Below are 19,252 nucleotides of genomic sequence, written 5' to 3'. Positions count from 1 at the left end.
GGGAAGTGATGGGGTGGGTGTACAATGAGGAGTGTGAATGTGGATAGAGGGTTGTAGGGAGGTATGTGTGTGTGTAGAGTGGGGTATGCATATATGGAAGAATGGGTGATTATAGAGGGAGCAGGGATGTGTGTGTGAGGGTGTGTGTGTGTATAAAGAACGGGGGTAGGAGAGTGTGAGTTTGAGCGTGTGTAAGAGAATGTGTGGACAGGGTGTGTTTAAGGAGGAAGTGTGGATGCGTGTGGGTGGGTGGATGCGTGTGTGTGTGTGTGTGTGTGTGTGTGTGTGTGTGTGTGTGTGTGTGTGTGTGTGTGTGTGTGTTTGTGTGCGTGGGTGCGTGGAGGGTCTTGGTGCTCGGGGAGTGCTGCTGGTGCGCTGGGGTGCGGCCTGGCTGCCGCTCGGTGGCGGTCTGGGGATCCCGGCCCTCCGTCGGTGTGGGCTGGGCCCTCTGCCTGCGGGGGTGGGGGGTTGCTTCCGGGCTCTTGGGGCCGTGGGGCCCGCGCTCTGTCTGCCCTGGGTGGCCGGTGCCCGGCGGGGCCGGTCCTCGCTGGTCCGGGCCTGCTGGGGCCTGTTCCCCCTGACTGCAGGGGACTCTGGCTGGGACCCCCCTCTGCCTCCTCCTGGGTCGGTGCATGGCTGGCTCCGGGGTGGGGCGGTTGGGGTCTGCGCCTGGGGATGGCTGCCGATGGCCCTGGTCTCGGGGGTACTCCTGGCGTGCCTCTTGCCTTTGTGTGGGAGGGGTCACACTGGCATGATCACCTTTTCCGGAACACGTTCCACTCTGCATGTTCTGCATGTGACACAGTCACCGAGTCGTCACGCAGGTTTATTCACTAACAGCAGCTAGTTTTCTCATTTCTGTTTGTTTCTCATTTATATTTAACTTTTTAGATTCATAGTTTAGTTACTATGATCTAAAGTATGTGTATGTATATGTGTTAACACTGGCGAGTGCGTATATGTTTGTACGTATGTATGTGTGTGCATAGAGGTGTGTGTGTATATGTATGTATGTGTATATGTATATGTGTATATACATATATGTGTATACATATGTGTGTATATGTATGTGTATGTATGCGTGTGTATGTGTGTGTATATGTACGTGTGTGCCTGTATGTGTGTATGTATACATCTGTTGGTTGTTTTTTTCTTTTTGTTTTTGGGTTATTTTTTAGTTGTTTTTTTTTCTCTCCCTTTTCTCTCCCTTTATCTCGTTCACTTTTCTTATGAGGTGTTTCTTCTCCTTTCTCTTTCTGTCTTTTGTCTGTCCTCTCTGGTCCAGCAGTACAAACTCTACAATTCAAACTATAATACAAAATAAATATAGAAATAAAATAAAAATTCAGAAAGTCAAGGGGATCATTATATCTATGAAGCTTCCCTTGGCAGAGAAAATTTGCTCAGCAGAACACAGCATCCAGACCATCATTCTGCTTGCCTAAATGCTGGACAAGACAAAAAAAAAAAGAAAACAAAAAACAACAAAAAAAAAAAAAAAAAAAAGATGTTCCAGTGTGTAAACATGTTTATTTCTGCTGTGAAGTTGGTCTTTTTAACAAGGGACTCTATGGGGTTTTGCTCTGTTGTGGAGCCCCTAGTGCAATTTTTAGCACTTCTACTAAGGCTTCAGTTTTAACTGAGGAAAGTTGTTGCTAGGTTTCAAGATGAAGCTTTTCTCTGCATGTGGAGAATACCTCATGTCTAACGTTAGCTTGCCAGTAATTTGGCTGAGCATTCGACAAACTTCCTTATACTTTTAAGTACGGATCCCAGTAGACAAGCCAGTACAGGTGTAAGCAAAGGTATAAAGTTACTGATGAGGATATTTAAAGGATAAAGCAATTATTTGCGTTAAAACTTTGTATTGTTAATTTAATGACATAGAGAAATTTCCATTTCTTTCACTGCTGATGATGGTATTGAGGTCAATTCTGCTTCCACACAATTAGGACCAAATTGTGGCTTGGGTGCTCATTGTTCCAAAGCTTGGGTACACACACAGTTTAAATGATCAAGTAATGTAAAGAGCTGTGCCAGCGTGTAGCTTCTGAATCACAGCTGAAATTACTGATATACAAACAGCACACCTGACTTTATCTTTGTTGTCATGGTTTTTCACATGGACAAAAGCTGTGACAGTAAATGATATGCTCGATGCTCTCTCATCACAAGGAGTTATCATTATAGAGGCAGGCTTTCCAGTCAGGAAGAGACACACACACACACACACACACACACACACTGACATGCAGACTTGTCTAATGGTGAGTTTGTGGGGACAGTTGATCCCCAGACAGATTAGACTGCTATCTAAAATCTCCTCAGGCCAGCTCTGAGATCATGTGTACATACACACATACCTCTGCACATACACACAGGCTAAAAGCTTTAAAGTCCTAGACTTATGACCACAGAGAAGTTAAAAGTTTGACTACTCTTCCATGCAAGTATAAGAAGTTAAAGGAGGCTGCATGAACAGATCTATAGCATAGGAATGTAATGTGTCAGTAATTATTTAAATGAACTAAATTTGCTAAGATCCTCATCATGTAATTACCAGTTTTATGCTTTTTTCATGTGTGTATTTATGGAACTGGAGTCTTTTTGATAAATTACAATTTATTTAAATTATTAATTTGTGCAGAAAATTGGACATATATGTATATGAAAAGGACATATCTAGCTAAATAATGGATGAATTTTCTAAAAGCATGTCTGCTGAGTATTTTTTCCCCCTCGCTGGAGACCATGATGACGACAAAGTGGGCTTGCTCAGTCTTTGTAGTATAACAGGACCTGATGAAATCTTCATGGGATGGTTAAGGTTATCAGATTTACACCCCACAGGCTTTAGCACACAAACCTTGAATGAATTGAAATACGGGAGTTGTTTTGCTGTTTTGTTGGTTCCCAGTTGGAATCTTTTTTTATTATTCTAAATACAAACTAAAAGAGCAACACGTTCCAGGGACAAGTGTTTGATAAAACATTTCTCGTCAGATCTTTTAAGCTGCTCAGTCAATCTGTTTTTATACCCAGCAAGGTGGTGCAAACCTGCACACAGAATTTCACCAGTCAGATATTAGAACTCGCCTTCAAACACTCATTGATCTCTCCAGATGGACATGATACAGTGTGCTGTGAGATCAGTAGTTTTATCCAAGTCAGCAGAGTAAAACCTTCACTGAAGCGACCATCACTGATGGTTCTCATTCCATATCGGTAAAAGATAAAATGTGTTCACAGCTGCAGATGTTTTGATTGTTATATCATGCTTTTTCCAGCACATTTCATGTTTTATCTTTTGATGTGCAGCCGTTCGCACTCTGTCTTTCACAGCAACAAAGTTAAGGAAATATGTACGAGTCCTTGAAGAGCAGTTCGCTACTTTTGAGTCTTGTTTGAAAGAAAACTGTGGAAACAGGAGAAAGACTGTTAACCTTGCTGTTGTGACAAAGATGGCACCAAGAGAAGGAAGCATGAATGCTTCTTAGTCACTATTTGTATAGATCTTCTTCATTTTCGCATGACTTTATCTGAATTTTTATCTGGAGTTTGAGTGCACTGAAACAAAGAATTACTTGGCATAACAAACCTACCTCCTGTTGATCCGACTCTTTCATTTTTTTTATTTTACTTGTTCAACAATTGATAACTTAATTTCTCACTAAATCTTTTATTTTGTGTTTTTGTAGGTTTGACTACCAGGAGTTGCTTCACAACTCCAGTTTCTGTCTGGTGCCACGGGGACGACGTCTGGGATCCTTTCGCTTCCTGGAGGCCTTACAGGTACGTCAGTGTGTTTCAGCTTAGACAGATGTCATTACATAATAGATTGTTTTGTATAAATGTGGGTTAAAGAATATGTGAAGGCGTTGTTTGCTGAGCAGTGTAAAAGAAAATAATAAATGAAAATCCACCGCTCTTGTCATGCAGTACAGGATGATTACAACTACAGTTTTCTCTGAAAAGCAGATACTCCACAGACTATGGACAGTTTTAGAAAGGACTCAAAACCGTCTTTTTAAGAGAGAATTCAAGTCTAAAAAGGATTTTATTGCCTGTGTTTTAATAGTTTTTGCTTGTTCTATGTTTAAAAATGATCTTTCATTGTAATTTTTACAGTTTGTCCTACAATTCAAAAGGCTTTGTAGATAAAATGCATTTCCATCCATCCATCTGTCCATTTGTCCATCCATCCATCCATCCATCCATCCATCCATCCATCCGTTCATGTGTCCGTCCATCCATCCATTCATGCGTTTGTCCATCCATCCATCCATCCATCCATCCATCCACCCATCCATCCATCCATCCATTCATCCATCCATCCATCCATCCGTCCATCCATCCATCCATTTGTGTGTCCGTCCATCCATCCATTCATGCATTTGTCCATCCATCCATCTGTCCATCCATCCATCCATCCATCCGTCCATCTGTCCATCTGTCCATCCATCCATCCATCCATCCATCCATTCATCCATCCATCTGTCCATCTGTCCATCCATCCATCCATCCATTCATCCATCCATCCATCCGTCCATCTGTCCATCCATCCATCCATTCGTGTGTCCGTCCATCCATGCATTCATGCATTTGTCCATCCATCCATCTGTACATCCATCCATCCATCCATCCATCTGTCCATCTGTCCATCTGTCCATCCATCCATCCATCCATCCATCCATTCATCCATCCATCTGTCCATCTGTCCATCCATCCATCCATCCATCCATTCACAATATTTTTACTCCTCTTAGGTTGGGTTGCCATGGCAGTAGCTTCACCAGAAAAGCTCAGACATCTTCTGACCTTTTCCAGCTCCTCTGGGGGGGATCCTGAGACATTCATAGGCCTTTTGAGACACATGGTTCCTTCATCAGGTCTTGGATCTCCCTGCCTGCCACTAAACCAGATTCCCCTCCACACCCCAGCTGTGGATATAAATTCTGCCCATAAAATTGATGAGCAAAATTGTTCTCTTTGGCAAGCTTAGCAGAGCCCAACCTCCGATGAAACAAGTTGGATTTACTACTGGTATCAGGACTTACCTCTGACACTGGTCATAGACTGGTTGAGTGAAGTCCAATGCACCCTCCCTGAGTTAAACCACAGGTCCAATTGAACCTGCTATTATTGATGATGTGGGTAACTTTCAAACACAAACATGAACTACTTTCCTTAGTGTCCTAAAACCAAAACTAACGTGTGATTCAACAGTGGTTTACATCCCCTTTGTCCCAAAATGTTTTGTCTGTCATCAATACAAGAAGACTTCATACAAAGATTCTGGAGGAAAAGTTGAGGTTGTTTATGGGAAAATTGGCCTTGGGCAGCACTGAATATAACAAGACAGCAGTTAGACATGCACAGGCAAAGAAATATCACTCCAGCAATTGTTCATGGCTCATTACATATTATATTGATGTTACTTAAAAGAATATAAAGAAGTGTAGGTATAATGCCTCCTAGTCACAGAAATCCAAAGGTCTTAACTGAGGAGGGTCATAGCTCTGATATAAAAATAACTGCTTTCCAAAAAGATATAGCAAAAGAAGAAAGAGAACATTTTAAGACATTAAATTGTCAAAATATATCCTTTAACAACCTGCTGTCCAAACTACATTAACTACACAAGTCATGCAGTATTTAAGGGTACTGTTTTAATCAAATACATTTAATGTGGAGTGTTATGGATGTAATGATAAGTTTTTAAAATGCTGCCTCATATTTAGTCTTTCTTATCAAGAATAATAAAATGCTGTTTTGAACCAGAGCTGTTGTCAGCAGATCAAAATCTCCATAGCTACGCCTTTAAATAGCATAAACACCAATCTAAGGCAAAGTTCATTATTTCTCTGAATGTCATGATTTTGTTCCTGACAAAAAATGAAGTGACTATTTCTATTCTTTGATGCTGTCTTGTTTTGTAATAATTGCTGGTAAAAGCTTATCAGTCAGTCTGCGGAGTTCCAGCTGGACACCTTAAAGAATGAAACCTCTCCCTGTCCTCCTCTTCCCAACACTGAATTTTATTACTATTGACAATCTGTCATCTCAGTGACATAGAAAAGGCCTGTTTCTGAAGATAGACCACAGAGAAGACACATCTTCAGAGAACAGATGTCATCATCTACTATTAGTGTGTTATTTCTGTTTCATTCAGTTGAGATTACTTATTCAACTCCGCCTTGCACTTTCCTTCAACAGTCTTGTTTTTCTAGCTAATGGTTCTGTTTTCCTCCCCTTTCTGATAGTGCTTTATGCACATTTTAATTAAGAAATAAAGGTTCTGTGATGCTTTCTAAACTCTGGTATTATTTAAGGCAACTAAAAGCAATATTATTGCTTTTTTTTGGTGGGAATCTGTCATCAAACTGACTTCTCCAAGGATTTGTGCTACTGTACTTTCAGTTCCTACAAGCTGTTATACATGTACTTACAAGTCTGAGGTTTTAGAGATAGTTAAACATTAATACAAATATGACATGGACTATTAACTTCTAAAAAAAAGAATTTTTTTCCTGTAATTTCAGAAAAGTTGATATAGCCTATTCAGTTCAGAAAGGTTGCTTAAAAAACAAGAGAAGCAATTATTTCAATTAGGGATGTTCAATGTTGACTTTTTTATTGATATCCAGTATACTGAGTTTGTCCATGTCTTTATTTATGATTCTGATATCAACCTATACTGATATTTTCAAGCGATTTCTGCCAAACAAGCAAAATATCTGAAAAACTATCCATGGTATCTCTTATATTTTGTCATTTTGAGTTACAGGAGACATAGCTGAAGAGTTTAATATATAATATGTGCATATTGTGTAAAAGCTGTCATCAAAAAAGTAAAAAACCTAAACCGATATTTTTTTAATGCGGATATCTGCCGATAATTACTTATGGTTACAACATTTTGAACAAAGTTGATCTGCTTGTTTGAGGCTGGAAAAAAAGGAAAAATAACAGCAAAGTGGGAATAAAAACAGAGATATGTAGGTATGAGTAAATCAAAGACAAGCAAAAACGATGAAAATCATCTCAAACAGCCGGGCTGATAGAAGCAGGGGGGTAGCTGCATTGACAGGTCACTGATTATGTAGTCAATATTTGTAAATCTCCTCTAATCCTTCAGCTTCTCTTGATTAAAAATCCAGTGAAACATGAACTTTAGAGGAAAATGCCAGACTTGGTGAAATGTGTTCACTTTTCTCTGGTATTGCTCCATTTTAGACACATTCAACTCCACTGTGCCGTGTGTCCTTTAGGTGCTGCCGTGAGACATGAAGCATCCTGCACTCAAACCTGAATGGTCAGCTGTCCTGAAAACTAAGACTTCATTCACTCCAGGAACACTCTGGCTTATCAAATTGGGTTTTCAATAGTTTTTTCACAGCCTGGACTGTCAGTTCCAGGGCAACAGCGGTGCTTGTGCTCGTAGCGGAAGAAGACAGATGTAAAAATACCTTGTAGACTCTAAACGATGCTATAGCAGACTGACTGGACACCATGGAAACCCTGATCTGCTTCCAGCTGTGATGTTTGGGCTCAACATGCTGAAACTTTAAGGTCTTTGTAAAGAGCATCATGCCTGCTTGATTAAACCAACTGTGCTGTGTACGGTCATTGTTAGAAAACACCCTCAGGCTTATTCCTTCCATCTCAATACTGTAAATATAGAAATAAAGACCTGGTTTCCATTTTTTTTTGTGCAGCATTCTTTTTAAAAACCTGCTGCCTTCGACAAAAAGTGGCTTTATAGCTGGTTATTTACTACCGCTTATATAATTATAGCTGAAAAAGTAATAAAACACCACCACAAGCTTCACAGTGAAGCAGAAAATCTGTGAAATGTAAGAAATTAGCTGGAAAAGATAGAGTATGTTGCCTTTAAATACAGTTTAATAGCACAGTAGAGTGCACAATCAACCCTTTCCCATTAACTACAAATGATGAAGAGCACCAAGAATCTCTTCATAAAATTAATTTAACACCCAGCATCACAGAGCGCTAGTGTGGTAAATGAAAACCTCTTCTAATGAATGAAGTCTCATAAATTACTCTTCTAAATATTGAGGCACACTGGAAAAATAAATAAACGCACTTCATTTTGTCTTTAATCTTTTTGGCAACTCCATTTGTTTGTGGAGCAACTTCCTTGGAACGTGTTAAAAGTATCTCATCAGAAGAAAGCAATCAAAGAGGATAAAAAGCCCCGGAGTGAAGGAAGAAAAAAAAGAGAAGAAGACCCAAAGCTGATCCTTCCCAGCGCTCCACTTTAGACTTCTGTGTCACTGAGACTCCTCTTCCTCACTCCTGCTGGGAAATCATGTAAACACTTTAAATGAATATTTCCTGTTTTCATGTCTTCTCTTTTATTCCAGGCCAAGTTGTCCTTAAAAAAAAAAAAAAAAAAAAGATTCCTGATGCTGAATTGAAAATTGAAACGGCAGCTCATAACTAAAAAATTTTTCAGCCATCCAAACAAGAACAATTTTAAGAACATTTCTGTTTACATTCACAAACATTTCTGATTGTAAATGCTGCTTTGATGTTAAAAACTAGTTTTGGGGAGCGAGAAATGTCGCGTCATGCTGACCTTTCCGTCCTTCCTCTTTGGCTTATGTGTCCTCGCAGGCCGCCTGTATTCCGGTTATCCTGAGCAACGGCTGGGAGCTTCCCTTCTCTGAAGTGATCGACTGGAGGAAAGCAGCCGTCATTGGAGATGAGAGGCTGCTGTTACAGGTACTGATAAATACTAAAACCTGAAATGATGGGTTATGGGAAGGAGGGTGATGGATTGGGCTTCAGCTGCCAGAATGAAGAGACTAAGCAGATAAAAAAAGCAAATATTCAAAAAGAGTGTATTTATTTTTACGTACATATAAGGATGGGAGTGGGTGGGAAAAGAAGTAACTTGGATAAAGAGGACTAACCATCCTCACACTGTACAACATCAACGAATAAGATGTGCCCTTTAAGAATCAGCCAGTTCAGTGTGATGAAATGCCAACATCTTCCCTGCTACTATCGTCACTTCGGTTTCCAGGTCCCCCGGGCAATCGCCGACATCCAGCTGGGGCTCATTTAAGCGTAGAAAGAAAACAAACAGATAAGAATGATGGGAAAAGATTTGGGACATTTTATTAAAATGATGCACTTGGTTTTATAAATTGCTAAAGTCATATCTCACAAGTTTTTATCATAACTGACACAGGTGATATTTAAAGTTAACCAGTTGATTTTCAAGATTTTGTTCTGAAAAACAATCTGCAGATGTCATTTAAAAGAAGAGGGAAATGTTAAGTACATCGACTGCCTCAGAGGCTGATGTCAACGTTGCCTTTCTCATTGAGAAAAAAAACTTCCTGTGTGTGTTTCTGTCATTTTTCTGTCCCCTAGCTGAGATTTTTAACACTCCTCAAAATGTTTAACGTTGGTGGTTGTGACCAGGGAAGCCGTGAAGGGACACAAAATGATCCTATAACCTGAATAATGACAATCAGGGCAACACAAGCATGCTAGCAGCGGAGCAAGAGGTTCAGTCTCATGGTTGGAGTCATGTCTTTGTGTAAAACCTGGTAAAGTTTTGTAAAAGTAACAGGTGAATAAGGAGGCTGAATTATTCACCTGTTATAATGGCCTATATCAAACCCTGGGCAACGTGCATATATTACAAAACATTTACATGCACACACACTTATATATCTATTTATATAAACACAGTCTATATGTTACAAAACACCACTACATAGTGATTTGCATTGTGGCCTCACAGCAAGCTTTGCTGGTTCGAGCCTCGGCTGTGGGAGGTTGGAACAGTGGCCGTTCTGTGTGGAGTTTGCATGTTTTTACCGTGCATGTGTGGGTTCTACTGCAGGTACTCCTGCTTCCTCCCACCATCTAGAGACAAGCATGTTAGATTAATTTTAAATTCTCCAGAGGAGTGAGAGTGAGTGTGAATGGTTGTTTGTCTCTGTGTTTGACTGGTGACTTATCCATGGTGTACCCTGCCTCTCGCCCAGTGATTGCTGTGATAGAAGCAAATGAAGCATTATGTGGCTGTGAAAGCTGTGTTTTGCTTCATGTCTACTGGATATCAACACACTGGGTGTTTGGAGTTCACACTGTAACTGATTCAGCAGAGAAAATCCAAAATTACAACTGCTGATGAAGCGAAGAAAAGTAAGACAAAGTAACACTCCATGTTATCAAAATGTGACTTTTACTGGCTGGAAAGAGTTCTGAGACGAGACAGGATGCTGAATTAGCCATCGTTAGGGCGCCAAGTTACAAAAGCCTGCCAAAGTTCAGTACTGCTCTTCTAAAAACAATACATTTTCTTACAGAAAGTGTTTTTTTCCCAGACATCTAATCCATAAACACACAACTGGTTTCTAGACTCCCAGTTGAATAAAGAGAAGAGACCTGAATAAATTTTCTTCCACGTAGATGCTCGCAGCGCTGACAATAACAACTAAACCAACGGTTTCTATCAAAGATGGATTTCTCTACAACTAGATCACCTCCAGGTGTCTTTAACCACAGCAAAAAGCGGAACGTGTCACATTTATATTTTCTAATTGCTCTCAGTATTACTTTTTGTCACCTGAACAACCTTTATCACCCAGGGCCGGATTAAAAGTGCACAGTTCCCTGGGCCCAGAATGTTCCAGGGGCCCCCTTCCCCACCGCGACTTGTGAAAATTGTGAATTATAGACTGTGAAACAACATTTCTAACATCTCTCAGCCAATGGTACCAGTAGCAACACACTAGACACTGTGGTGTAACTATCTGGCTTTTATGTACATTTTGTTTCATGTCCAAACTGCTGGTGTGGACCCAACGTTGGCTCCACATGGGCGTCGGTCCCTGGGCCTGTGCCCATAATGCCCATTGGATAATCCAACCTTGTTATCACCACCTGGAAGCGACATGAACATGTTAATGTGTTTGTGTGTTGAGATTTGAAGACCGCACCTCTTCTTTAATTATTGTGCGTCTGGTTCCCTGTTGGCTTTCAGTCAGCACCTAAAAAAAAAAAGGATGTTCATTACTTCTTTTTCTTAATTTCAATATATGACTCATAACAGCAGACAAGGCATCATTAAAGTAAGAGAAATGTAGGTTTCAGATAAAAGAATGTACTGAAAGCCCTAATGCACTCATGCTTTCAGAGTGTTTTGTTGATCTCGTCAACAAAATAAAAATATTTTTTTCATTAAACATACTAATTGTTGGTTAAGATAATAAGCGTGAAGAGAAAAACATGCCCTGACAGGGAGTGAGACACACAATTATGACTGAGGTTAAGCAAAACAAACATCTTTTTTTTCCATTCATTTCTGTGATCTTGATGCGGAAATGTCAGAAATGGATAAAAATATAGACGTGGGGATGAAAACAAAAGCCTCTCGAGATTAAACCTGACATTTGTGAGCACACACAAGAAAATTAAACAATGGTGACTGCTGTGCTCATGTTATTCATTAGGTGGTAACCAGAAGCACTTTTATCTTTCATATCTAAATACGCATCATGCGTCTACTAGCACACCTTTGCACCCCCAGTGAAGTCATTGTTCTTTAGTTACTGTATACATATAATATACAATGTAAATCCCAGTCTACTGGTCTTCCAGTTGTGGATTTCCCTGGAGGTTCAGACGTTCAGATGTTCAGGGAAACTAAAAGAACCCAAGAGCTGAATCTGAGATTTCACTACTCTGTTACTAGATCGTTTTGTTGGAAACAAAAATCCTGATTTCAGTTTAATAATCTGTCTTTACCTTGGGTTTGCAGTGGGTCAGTTGGTAGCATTGCTTGTCTTATGATCTGATGGTCTGTGGTTCGAGTCCTGCTCCCTTCCGCTGCTGCAGCCCCGCAGGCAACACAATCGTTCCCTGGGGGCCGGTCCCAAGCCCGGATAAATGCAGCAATGATTTGCTGTGGCCAAAAGAACAACAACAACAATCTGTGCTCTGTGTCATACAGCATTTAACTATTTCTTAACATATTATTTTTTATACATACGGTTCCTGAAACTTATTATATCACTATTTGATAAAAACTTTTCCAGAAACCATCTAATCCTGTCTCCTGCCTCCTGGTGGACTCCTTTTGTACCACAATTCTGACAGAACAGATGGTAATAAACTGTACAGTATTTGTTTAACATTTTCTGAAATGGCGAAATAAAGATCATAGAAGAAAAACATCCAAAGATGGCATTGAGTGATAGAGTGTAACAGAAACTTACCACTTTCTGAAGAGGAAAAGAAAGATTGTTGAAAAATAGAAAAGATATTATGTTTAAGTGAAATCCTAATTTGGTTGTGAAATTGCTCATTATCGGAAAAACTGCAGTAAACTGAAGCGTTTCTCTGGCGCAGGTGGAGGGCAACACACTGAGATCTAATAGATAAAAAAACAAACACAAAACCTACCGTACCATCCGTATGATCAGTCAGTGTTCTCTGCGTTAAACTGCTGGTCACTTTTCAGTAAAATTATAGAAGGTTTTGCATTCCAGCAGCCTCATCTAACCTATTAATGCACATAAAAATGTGGATCTTTATTGAAGCTTAGAAGGTCAACAAACATTTTCACTAACTGGGAGAACACAGTGAAGTTGCCAATGCCTTGAACCTAGATGTAGGGCAACCTGAAATGGGGTAACGATGAGACAACAGCTCTGCTTTTAGTTTGCAATCTGTGGAGTGGATGGACAATTAGCCTATAGCTAGCTTGCATTTCTAGCTCTCACAACTGAGGACATATTATAAGTTCAAGCACAACTGCACAGTTTTTATTTTTTCACAGAAATAACATCAGAAAAAAGACATTTGGGTTAATTATGACAGAACTAATACACAAGACATTTTAGCCTCAGGGTTTTTAGCACACTGTTAAATCTAATTAACACCTGTAAGAGGCCACTAAAAGTATTAAAACATCTAGAACTCATATACGAGGAATGAAGTAAGTTAAATATTATTCCATGCTATATTTCTTTGGTTGATAAACAGAGTTTGGATGCTGTCCCTCTGTTTATTTTTGTTTTTTTTTGTTTTTTTTTTCCATTGCAAACACACCAGAGCTCACTGTTCAATACCGCTGAAGTGCTCTAACACCTGCTGAGAGAGTTGAATCTCATTACTTTCAATTACATCACTGAGAACTGCAATGCCTGGCTGTTTAATATGTAGACTGTCTGTTTTCCCCCTGTGGAGATGAGACATGCAGAACGCAGACACCCGGGCATTCACTAGAGCACACACACGCCAATGCGACGCCCCTGCTGAGAAACACAAACACTATTAGAGTCAATGGAGGGGAAGGGAGCGGAGCTGATTTGATTGGTGTTGTTTATATTCCACCTGAGAACTGAGGAGTTATACCTTGTGCTGTTGCTGACAGATCGCAGTGATGTCAGCATCAGATCAGCCAACCACCATCATCCACAGGCAAGTTTCCCTTTCCTGTTTTTAATGGATAAAAACGAACCTTAGGGAAAGTAGGAAACATTAATATCACTTCAGTAAGCTGGGGAATCTGTTTCTTAGTGAAGCCATATAACATTAATATCTGATGTATTTCTAAATCAAAACTGGTATATTTGAGAATTTTTGTAAAAACTAGACATGGCTTGCTTTATGAAGTGCTGACATATTGAATGTTGGTCACAATGTGAGAGATTTCTGATTTCAAAATCTTGAAAATGTGCCTTGCAGTAGTATTAACTCATTGGCTGCATGGCAGGGAGCCCCATTCTGCAGGCGTTTTGGAGCATTTTGGTTCAACTTTCAGGTCTGCGGAATGTTGTCGATGTGGAGGAACGATTTTGCTAGGTGTGTGCGTCGAGGCGTCTTCGGGGTGTGCACTCATGGCCAGTGCTTTAAGTCGGCCAGTACGCCGTACCGGAACTTTTAAATTCTATCCCTTAGCGTACCGGAACGTTGTTTCAGCGTATAGTGCGTACTGGGACGATTTTTTTTACAGCGTAGATGCACACCGGGACTATTTTTTACAGCGTATGGTACATACCAGGACTTTTACCGGCTTTCTTCAGCAATCAGTATACCCTCGTACGACTTCACCACATATTACAACTTATATTTGTTGATTTCAATGAAAAAAATTGCCTCAAAAGAAATGAGTTGTGAAGGCCGGTTTAGACGCACAACGTCACGCCGCACGTCATGTTGTGTTTACATTGAAGTGGACGTGCTTTGAATGAGAGGAAAGACGGAGAAAAAAAACTATGGTGGCTGTAATGTTACAAACTGGAGCAGAGTTGAGTGATGACAGTAGTGCTACTTAACCATCATGTACTACACCAGACAATGAAGGTCAGATGCTGCAAACTTAGTGTATGTCTGGTCAGTATTTTGAGTTTTTGAAGATTATTTCCAGATTAAAGATAATATTGCTAAGTGGCATGGACCAGGCCTAATGCTGTGAAAAACATATTTCACAGAGGAAAAGTGTAACAGTAATACACTGTTAAATTAGTCTGGTAATAAGCTAAATAAGTCTAAATGTTTTTTTTTTTGTTTGTTTTTAACCCTTTCATGCATAGTGGCCCTGTAGTGGGCACCTATTTACAAGCTCTTTTCTTGCATATTCATGAATGAGGAGGGTCATTTTTCTAAATAAACCACTTCAGTGTTTTTTTTTTACATAAATGTGAAAAACGTTGCATTGTTTTAATTATTTGTGAATGCATTAAAGGGTTAATGAACTTTAAGTTTATGCATTTCCTTGAAGTGTTATTTTTAATGTCCATGCAATGAGGCTTGAAGTTCATAAAAGTGTCTCCATGGCATTTTGAATTTGGCAAATGTTGATTTGATTTAGAACTTTGCTGTTTGTTTTTTGTCATTTCTGTGCTATAAAACGATTAATCTATAAATTAATTTATAGATCTAGATGTAAGTATCAGCCATGTTTTTGTCCCATACTTGCACGACAAACTTACAGCAAGTCATTAAGGGAGTACCAGCACTTATTTTGTTCCACTTAAAGCACTGCTCATGGCGCATTCACAATGTATTAGATGCGCTTTCAGTGTGTCCAAGTAGAGCTCATTTTGGGGACGTTTTTACGAGCGTTCCTAGCCAAATCGACTTTTTACAGAAGTGCAAAAGATGTCAAAACACATGTGAGGCAGCCAATGTGTTGAATACATCCCTACAACCAGCAACTGGAAGCCAATACGAAGGCCGTACTAAACACCAACCTTGGCTGATTCTTCAAAGAAATGCAAGAGGACAAGGCAAGGCAGGTTTATTTGAAAAGCACATTTCATGTTCAAGATGCTTTATGTGAAACATAAAAGCAAGGTGCATGGGAAACATTAAACAGTACATTCATGATATCAGAATTACAACCGTAATGAATAAAAGACATTCAATAGAACTGAAATAAAATGGAGAAACAGGCAACAGAATGTACAGTGGGCTGCATATGATACAGGAAACACACCATCACTGTCAATGTAAAGTGTGATTAAATATTTTCACAAAGGCAACGGAAAAATAAATAAACCAGCTCTTAATTAGAAGCTGTGAGTTTTCCGACCTGATTTAAAAGAGCTGAGGCTTGGAGCAGACTCCAGGTTTTCTCTGAGTTCGCTCCAGAAATGAGGAGCAGGAACACTAAACTCTGATTCTCCTTGTTTAGTCTGAACTCCCGAGATGGAAAGCAAGCTTGACCCAGATGATGTCACAAGAGGAAATTATTGGTTGGAGAATTACGCTGGAGAAAGTTCGACGTAGCATGTAAGACGGCTGCCAAGTTAATCATAATGAGGGGAACCTCATTGAGAAAATCTTCCAAAGTTCCGTAGTACTTCTTCAAATCTTCAGCTCACTCTCTAGTAAAGCTGATATTTGCAGCCGTCACTCACCTGAACTTTGTCAGACCACAACAAATCTTCCTTCGGTCATGTCCAACAGCTTGGCAAAGTAACCCTGAGTGAAAAGATTGTTGTTGTGGCCAGAATGGCACAAAGGACTCCAAACCATGACTGAAAAGTTTGTTCAGAAACTCTGGCTGCAGCTCTGCTGACTCTCTTTCCAGCTTTATTTTCAAGCTGAGCGCGGCAGCAGAGGTCATGTCTGACAACATTAAGTTAGTTTGTTTTTCTTCAAACTGAGCACCAGGAGAATGGCCTTGCTCCATTATCCAACCATGTCTGGATGTCTGTCTTTCTGGTCAGGATCATTGTCCCCCTTGATTTCATCCCTTCACTGTCTCTTGCTGAGGGTGTTACTGCAGCCTGCAAGCCAGCTGCTCGTGTTTTCCATATCAGTGTGAGCTGGGACCTTGGATATTTGGGCTCCTTGCCCATCATCAGAATTTTTTCACTGCAGGCGCGACATTACATCCTTTGATTTTCAACAAAGGACAAAAGTTAATGAGCTGTAATAAAGCTGTTGAGACAATGTTAGATGATCTATAAGCTGTTTTAAAACTTTTTGAATAAAATCTCCTCTAAATTATTTCTGTCTTTTCATGTTATGTCATTTACACATTATATCGGCAGAATAACCCAAACAATGGTTGGGTTGTAGGAATAGAAAGATGAACAGAACACTCCACGGCACTTTTATAAGCTGAACACAATCAAGTGATTGTTTATACATAACTTATTAGCCAATCACATTGCAGTAACTCATTTCATTTAGACATGTAGACAAGGCCAATCCAACTTGTTGAGGGTCAAACTGAGCATCAGAACGAGGAGGAAAGGAGATTTAAGTGACTTTCAAAGTGACGTGGTTGTGGTACTTTGTCTGGTCTTTATTAAATCTACGAGGATTTTCATGCAAAGCCGTCCATGTAAGTAATTGTAATTTGTAAGTTATTGTAACTGACGTTGCTGTAATTTATACTTTTTGCTGCCTCTTGGCTAGGACTCCCTTGAAAAAGAGGTTTTTAATCTTAATGTTTTTTTCTGGTTAAAGAAAAGAAATAGATAAATAAATCTTTAAGGTTTACAGAGAATGGTCAAGAAAAGAGACTAAAAATAAAGAAAACAGTGAGCAGCAGTTTTATGGACCCAAATTCTCTGATATCATGAAGATCCCAAGAGAATGGGAAGACTGGCAGCAGGAAAGCAAATAAACACATTATAATAAATAAACAATAAACATTATAGCCGGAGTATGCAGAATAGTACCTCTAAAGAAACCGAGACTCGGAAAGGCTATTAATTACTGATGTTCAATATTAACTTTTTTTTTTTTTTTTTTTTTTAAACCTATATCAAATATAATAATTTTGTCCAGCTCTTCATTTCCAATCCCAGTATCAAACAATCCTGATGTTTTTGGAGTCAGTTGTGCCAAACAAACATAAATATCTGGAAAACCATGCCTATATTTTGTTGTTTTGATGTAGCTGCAGAGTTTGATATGTAATATGTACATTATGTGTAAACGTTGTGTCATTAAAACAGTAACAAATAATTTCTGATATTGCAGTTTAATGCAGATATTGGCTGATAATATCGAACATTTCTTCTTTTAAGTTTGGAAAAACATCGCCCGTTCAAATGAGTCTCCTTTTCAGCTGCAATCTTCAGATGGTAGGGTCAGAATCTGCTGGAAAGTATGGATCCATCCTTCCTAGTACCAGTAGTTCTGGTTGATATCTCCTTGGCCCACTTTCGGCCCTTTAGTACCAACTGAATATGGTTTAAATCAGTGTTTCTCAGTCTTGCTTTGCAGGGACCACTGCCCTGCATGTTTTAGTTCTTACCAACTGCAGCACACTTTATGCAGATGTAATTAAACTGCCCTTCAAGTTCTTTCCAAGACAGCGAATGAGTCATTCATTTGAGTGTTAAGTAAGGCCACGTGGAAAAAGAAGCAAGGCAGCGGTTCCTGAGGACCAGGATTAAGAAACACAGATTTAACCACTACAGCCTACCTGAGTGTTGCTGCTGACCAGGTCCATCCCTTTATGAGCACAGTGGAGCATCTTCTGATGGAAACTTCCAGCAGGATGATGCACCGTGTCACAAAGCTCACATCATCTCCACCATGACGATGAGTTCACTGTTCTCCAGCGTACTCCATCAAGTCATGTTGAAACTATGGTTTAACACTGATGCAGTAACTATCTGTAAGACATTCCTAAAGAAAAAAAAAATATTTAAATGCGCTTTTATTGTAAGTTTAGATTTTAGACTGCGGTTAAACCTAAACTTGTAAAGTAAAATCTGAATCCTGGGGGGCGATTTGGGCCGTGATTGGTCAGGTAATGGGATAATGATCATTCCAGATGTAAGCTGAGCTTTATAAGCCCCACTAGCAGACCCTCGGTGCTTTTAACTGTGACACAGCAGGTTTACTGTGCTGAAGGAAAACTTCGCTGATGAACAGAGGAAGCTGCGGAGGTGGGAGGATCCTGAGACGGGAAATTTCCTCGAATCTTTCCTGCTGTCCACCAAATTACTGATGCTTCCTCCACCTGTCTGTCTCTCTTCACACTTTTTTTTCCCACTCACAGAATCTCATTCTTCACTCAGTGTTGCTCAGATCTTACTTAATCTATCTCACTGTCATTTTTATCCTGTTGCTTTTCTTCCTCCGATCTTCTCCCAGGTTCCCTCCATTACCCGGTCTCTGGGCCGTGACAGGATCTTGGCTCTCCGCCAGCAGACTCAGTTCCTCTGGGACGCCTACTTCTCTTCTGTAGCCAAAATAGTCTTAACGACTCTGGAGGTAAGCTTGCAGAAAATGGTCTTAGATGGCAGTTGTGGATTTAGGTTCTCCTGGGGCCTTCATTTAATCAAGCAAACCGATGTGTCTTGTTCTGCTGTGTGCGTTGCTGCCGGCGATGCATCACCTCACACAGAGAAAGTTTTGAAAGAGATCTTTCTGCACTTGTCAGTAAATGAAGGTTAGCTGAATGTGATGTCTTCTCCAGCAGTTTTCTGATAGTACAAGTCACCGGGCAGGACAGGTCCGCTGGAGGAATTTGGGATTGTTAATGTTCTCTTAACTTTTGCATATTATCATTATTATTTCATAAGGTATTTTTATTTCATTATTTGAAAAAGAAACATTGTAACCCATTTACAAAAGAAAGAAAGTGATTTGATTTTTCCGTAAACAAACTATTGATAACAGCAGGTAAAAGATAAAAGATGTGAGACAGAAAATGCTACAAAATGTATGCAGCTGCACATATTAAATTCATGTATCTCGTCAATAACATGAGGATTGCAAATTCATA

At 39.7% G+C, this 19,252-nt stretch overlaps 1 protein-coding gene across 1 annotated transcript in view; it reads left to right on the top strand.

Annotated features, from left to right (window-relative positions):
- Positions 1–19,252, top strand: part of LOC306767443 (exostosin-1) — a gene marked incomplete at both ends in the record, with an annotated part of 289,239 nt that overhangs the window by 211,758 nt on the left and 58,229 nt on the right. The window contains 3 exons of the mRNA XM_079255451.1: positions 3,699–3,792; positions 8,641–8,748; positions 18,619–18,738. Of these exons, the coding sequence (XP_079111577.1) occupies positions 3,699–3,792; positions 8,641–8,748; positions 18,619–18,738 (322 nt within the window). The remainder of the gene's footprint in view (positions 1–3,698; positions 3,793–8,640; positions 8,749–18,618; positions 18,739–19,252) is intronic.

This window comes from Telmatherina bonti (assembly GCF_933228915.1).
Source record: "Telmatherina bonti genome assembly, chromosome: 16".
Lineage (NCBI taxonomy): Eukaryota > Metazoa > Chordata > Actinopteri > Atheriniformes > Telmatherinidae > Telmatherina > Telmatherina bonti.
Note: the sequence above shows the minus strand (reverse complement) of the source record. Positions and strands in the feature narration are given on the sequence as shown.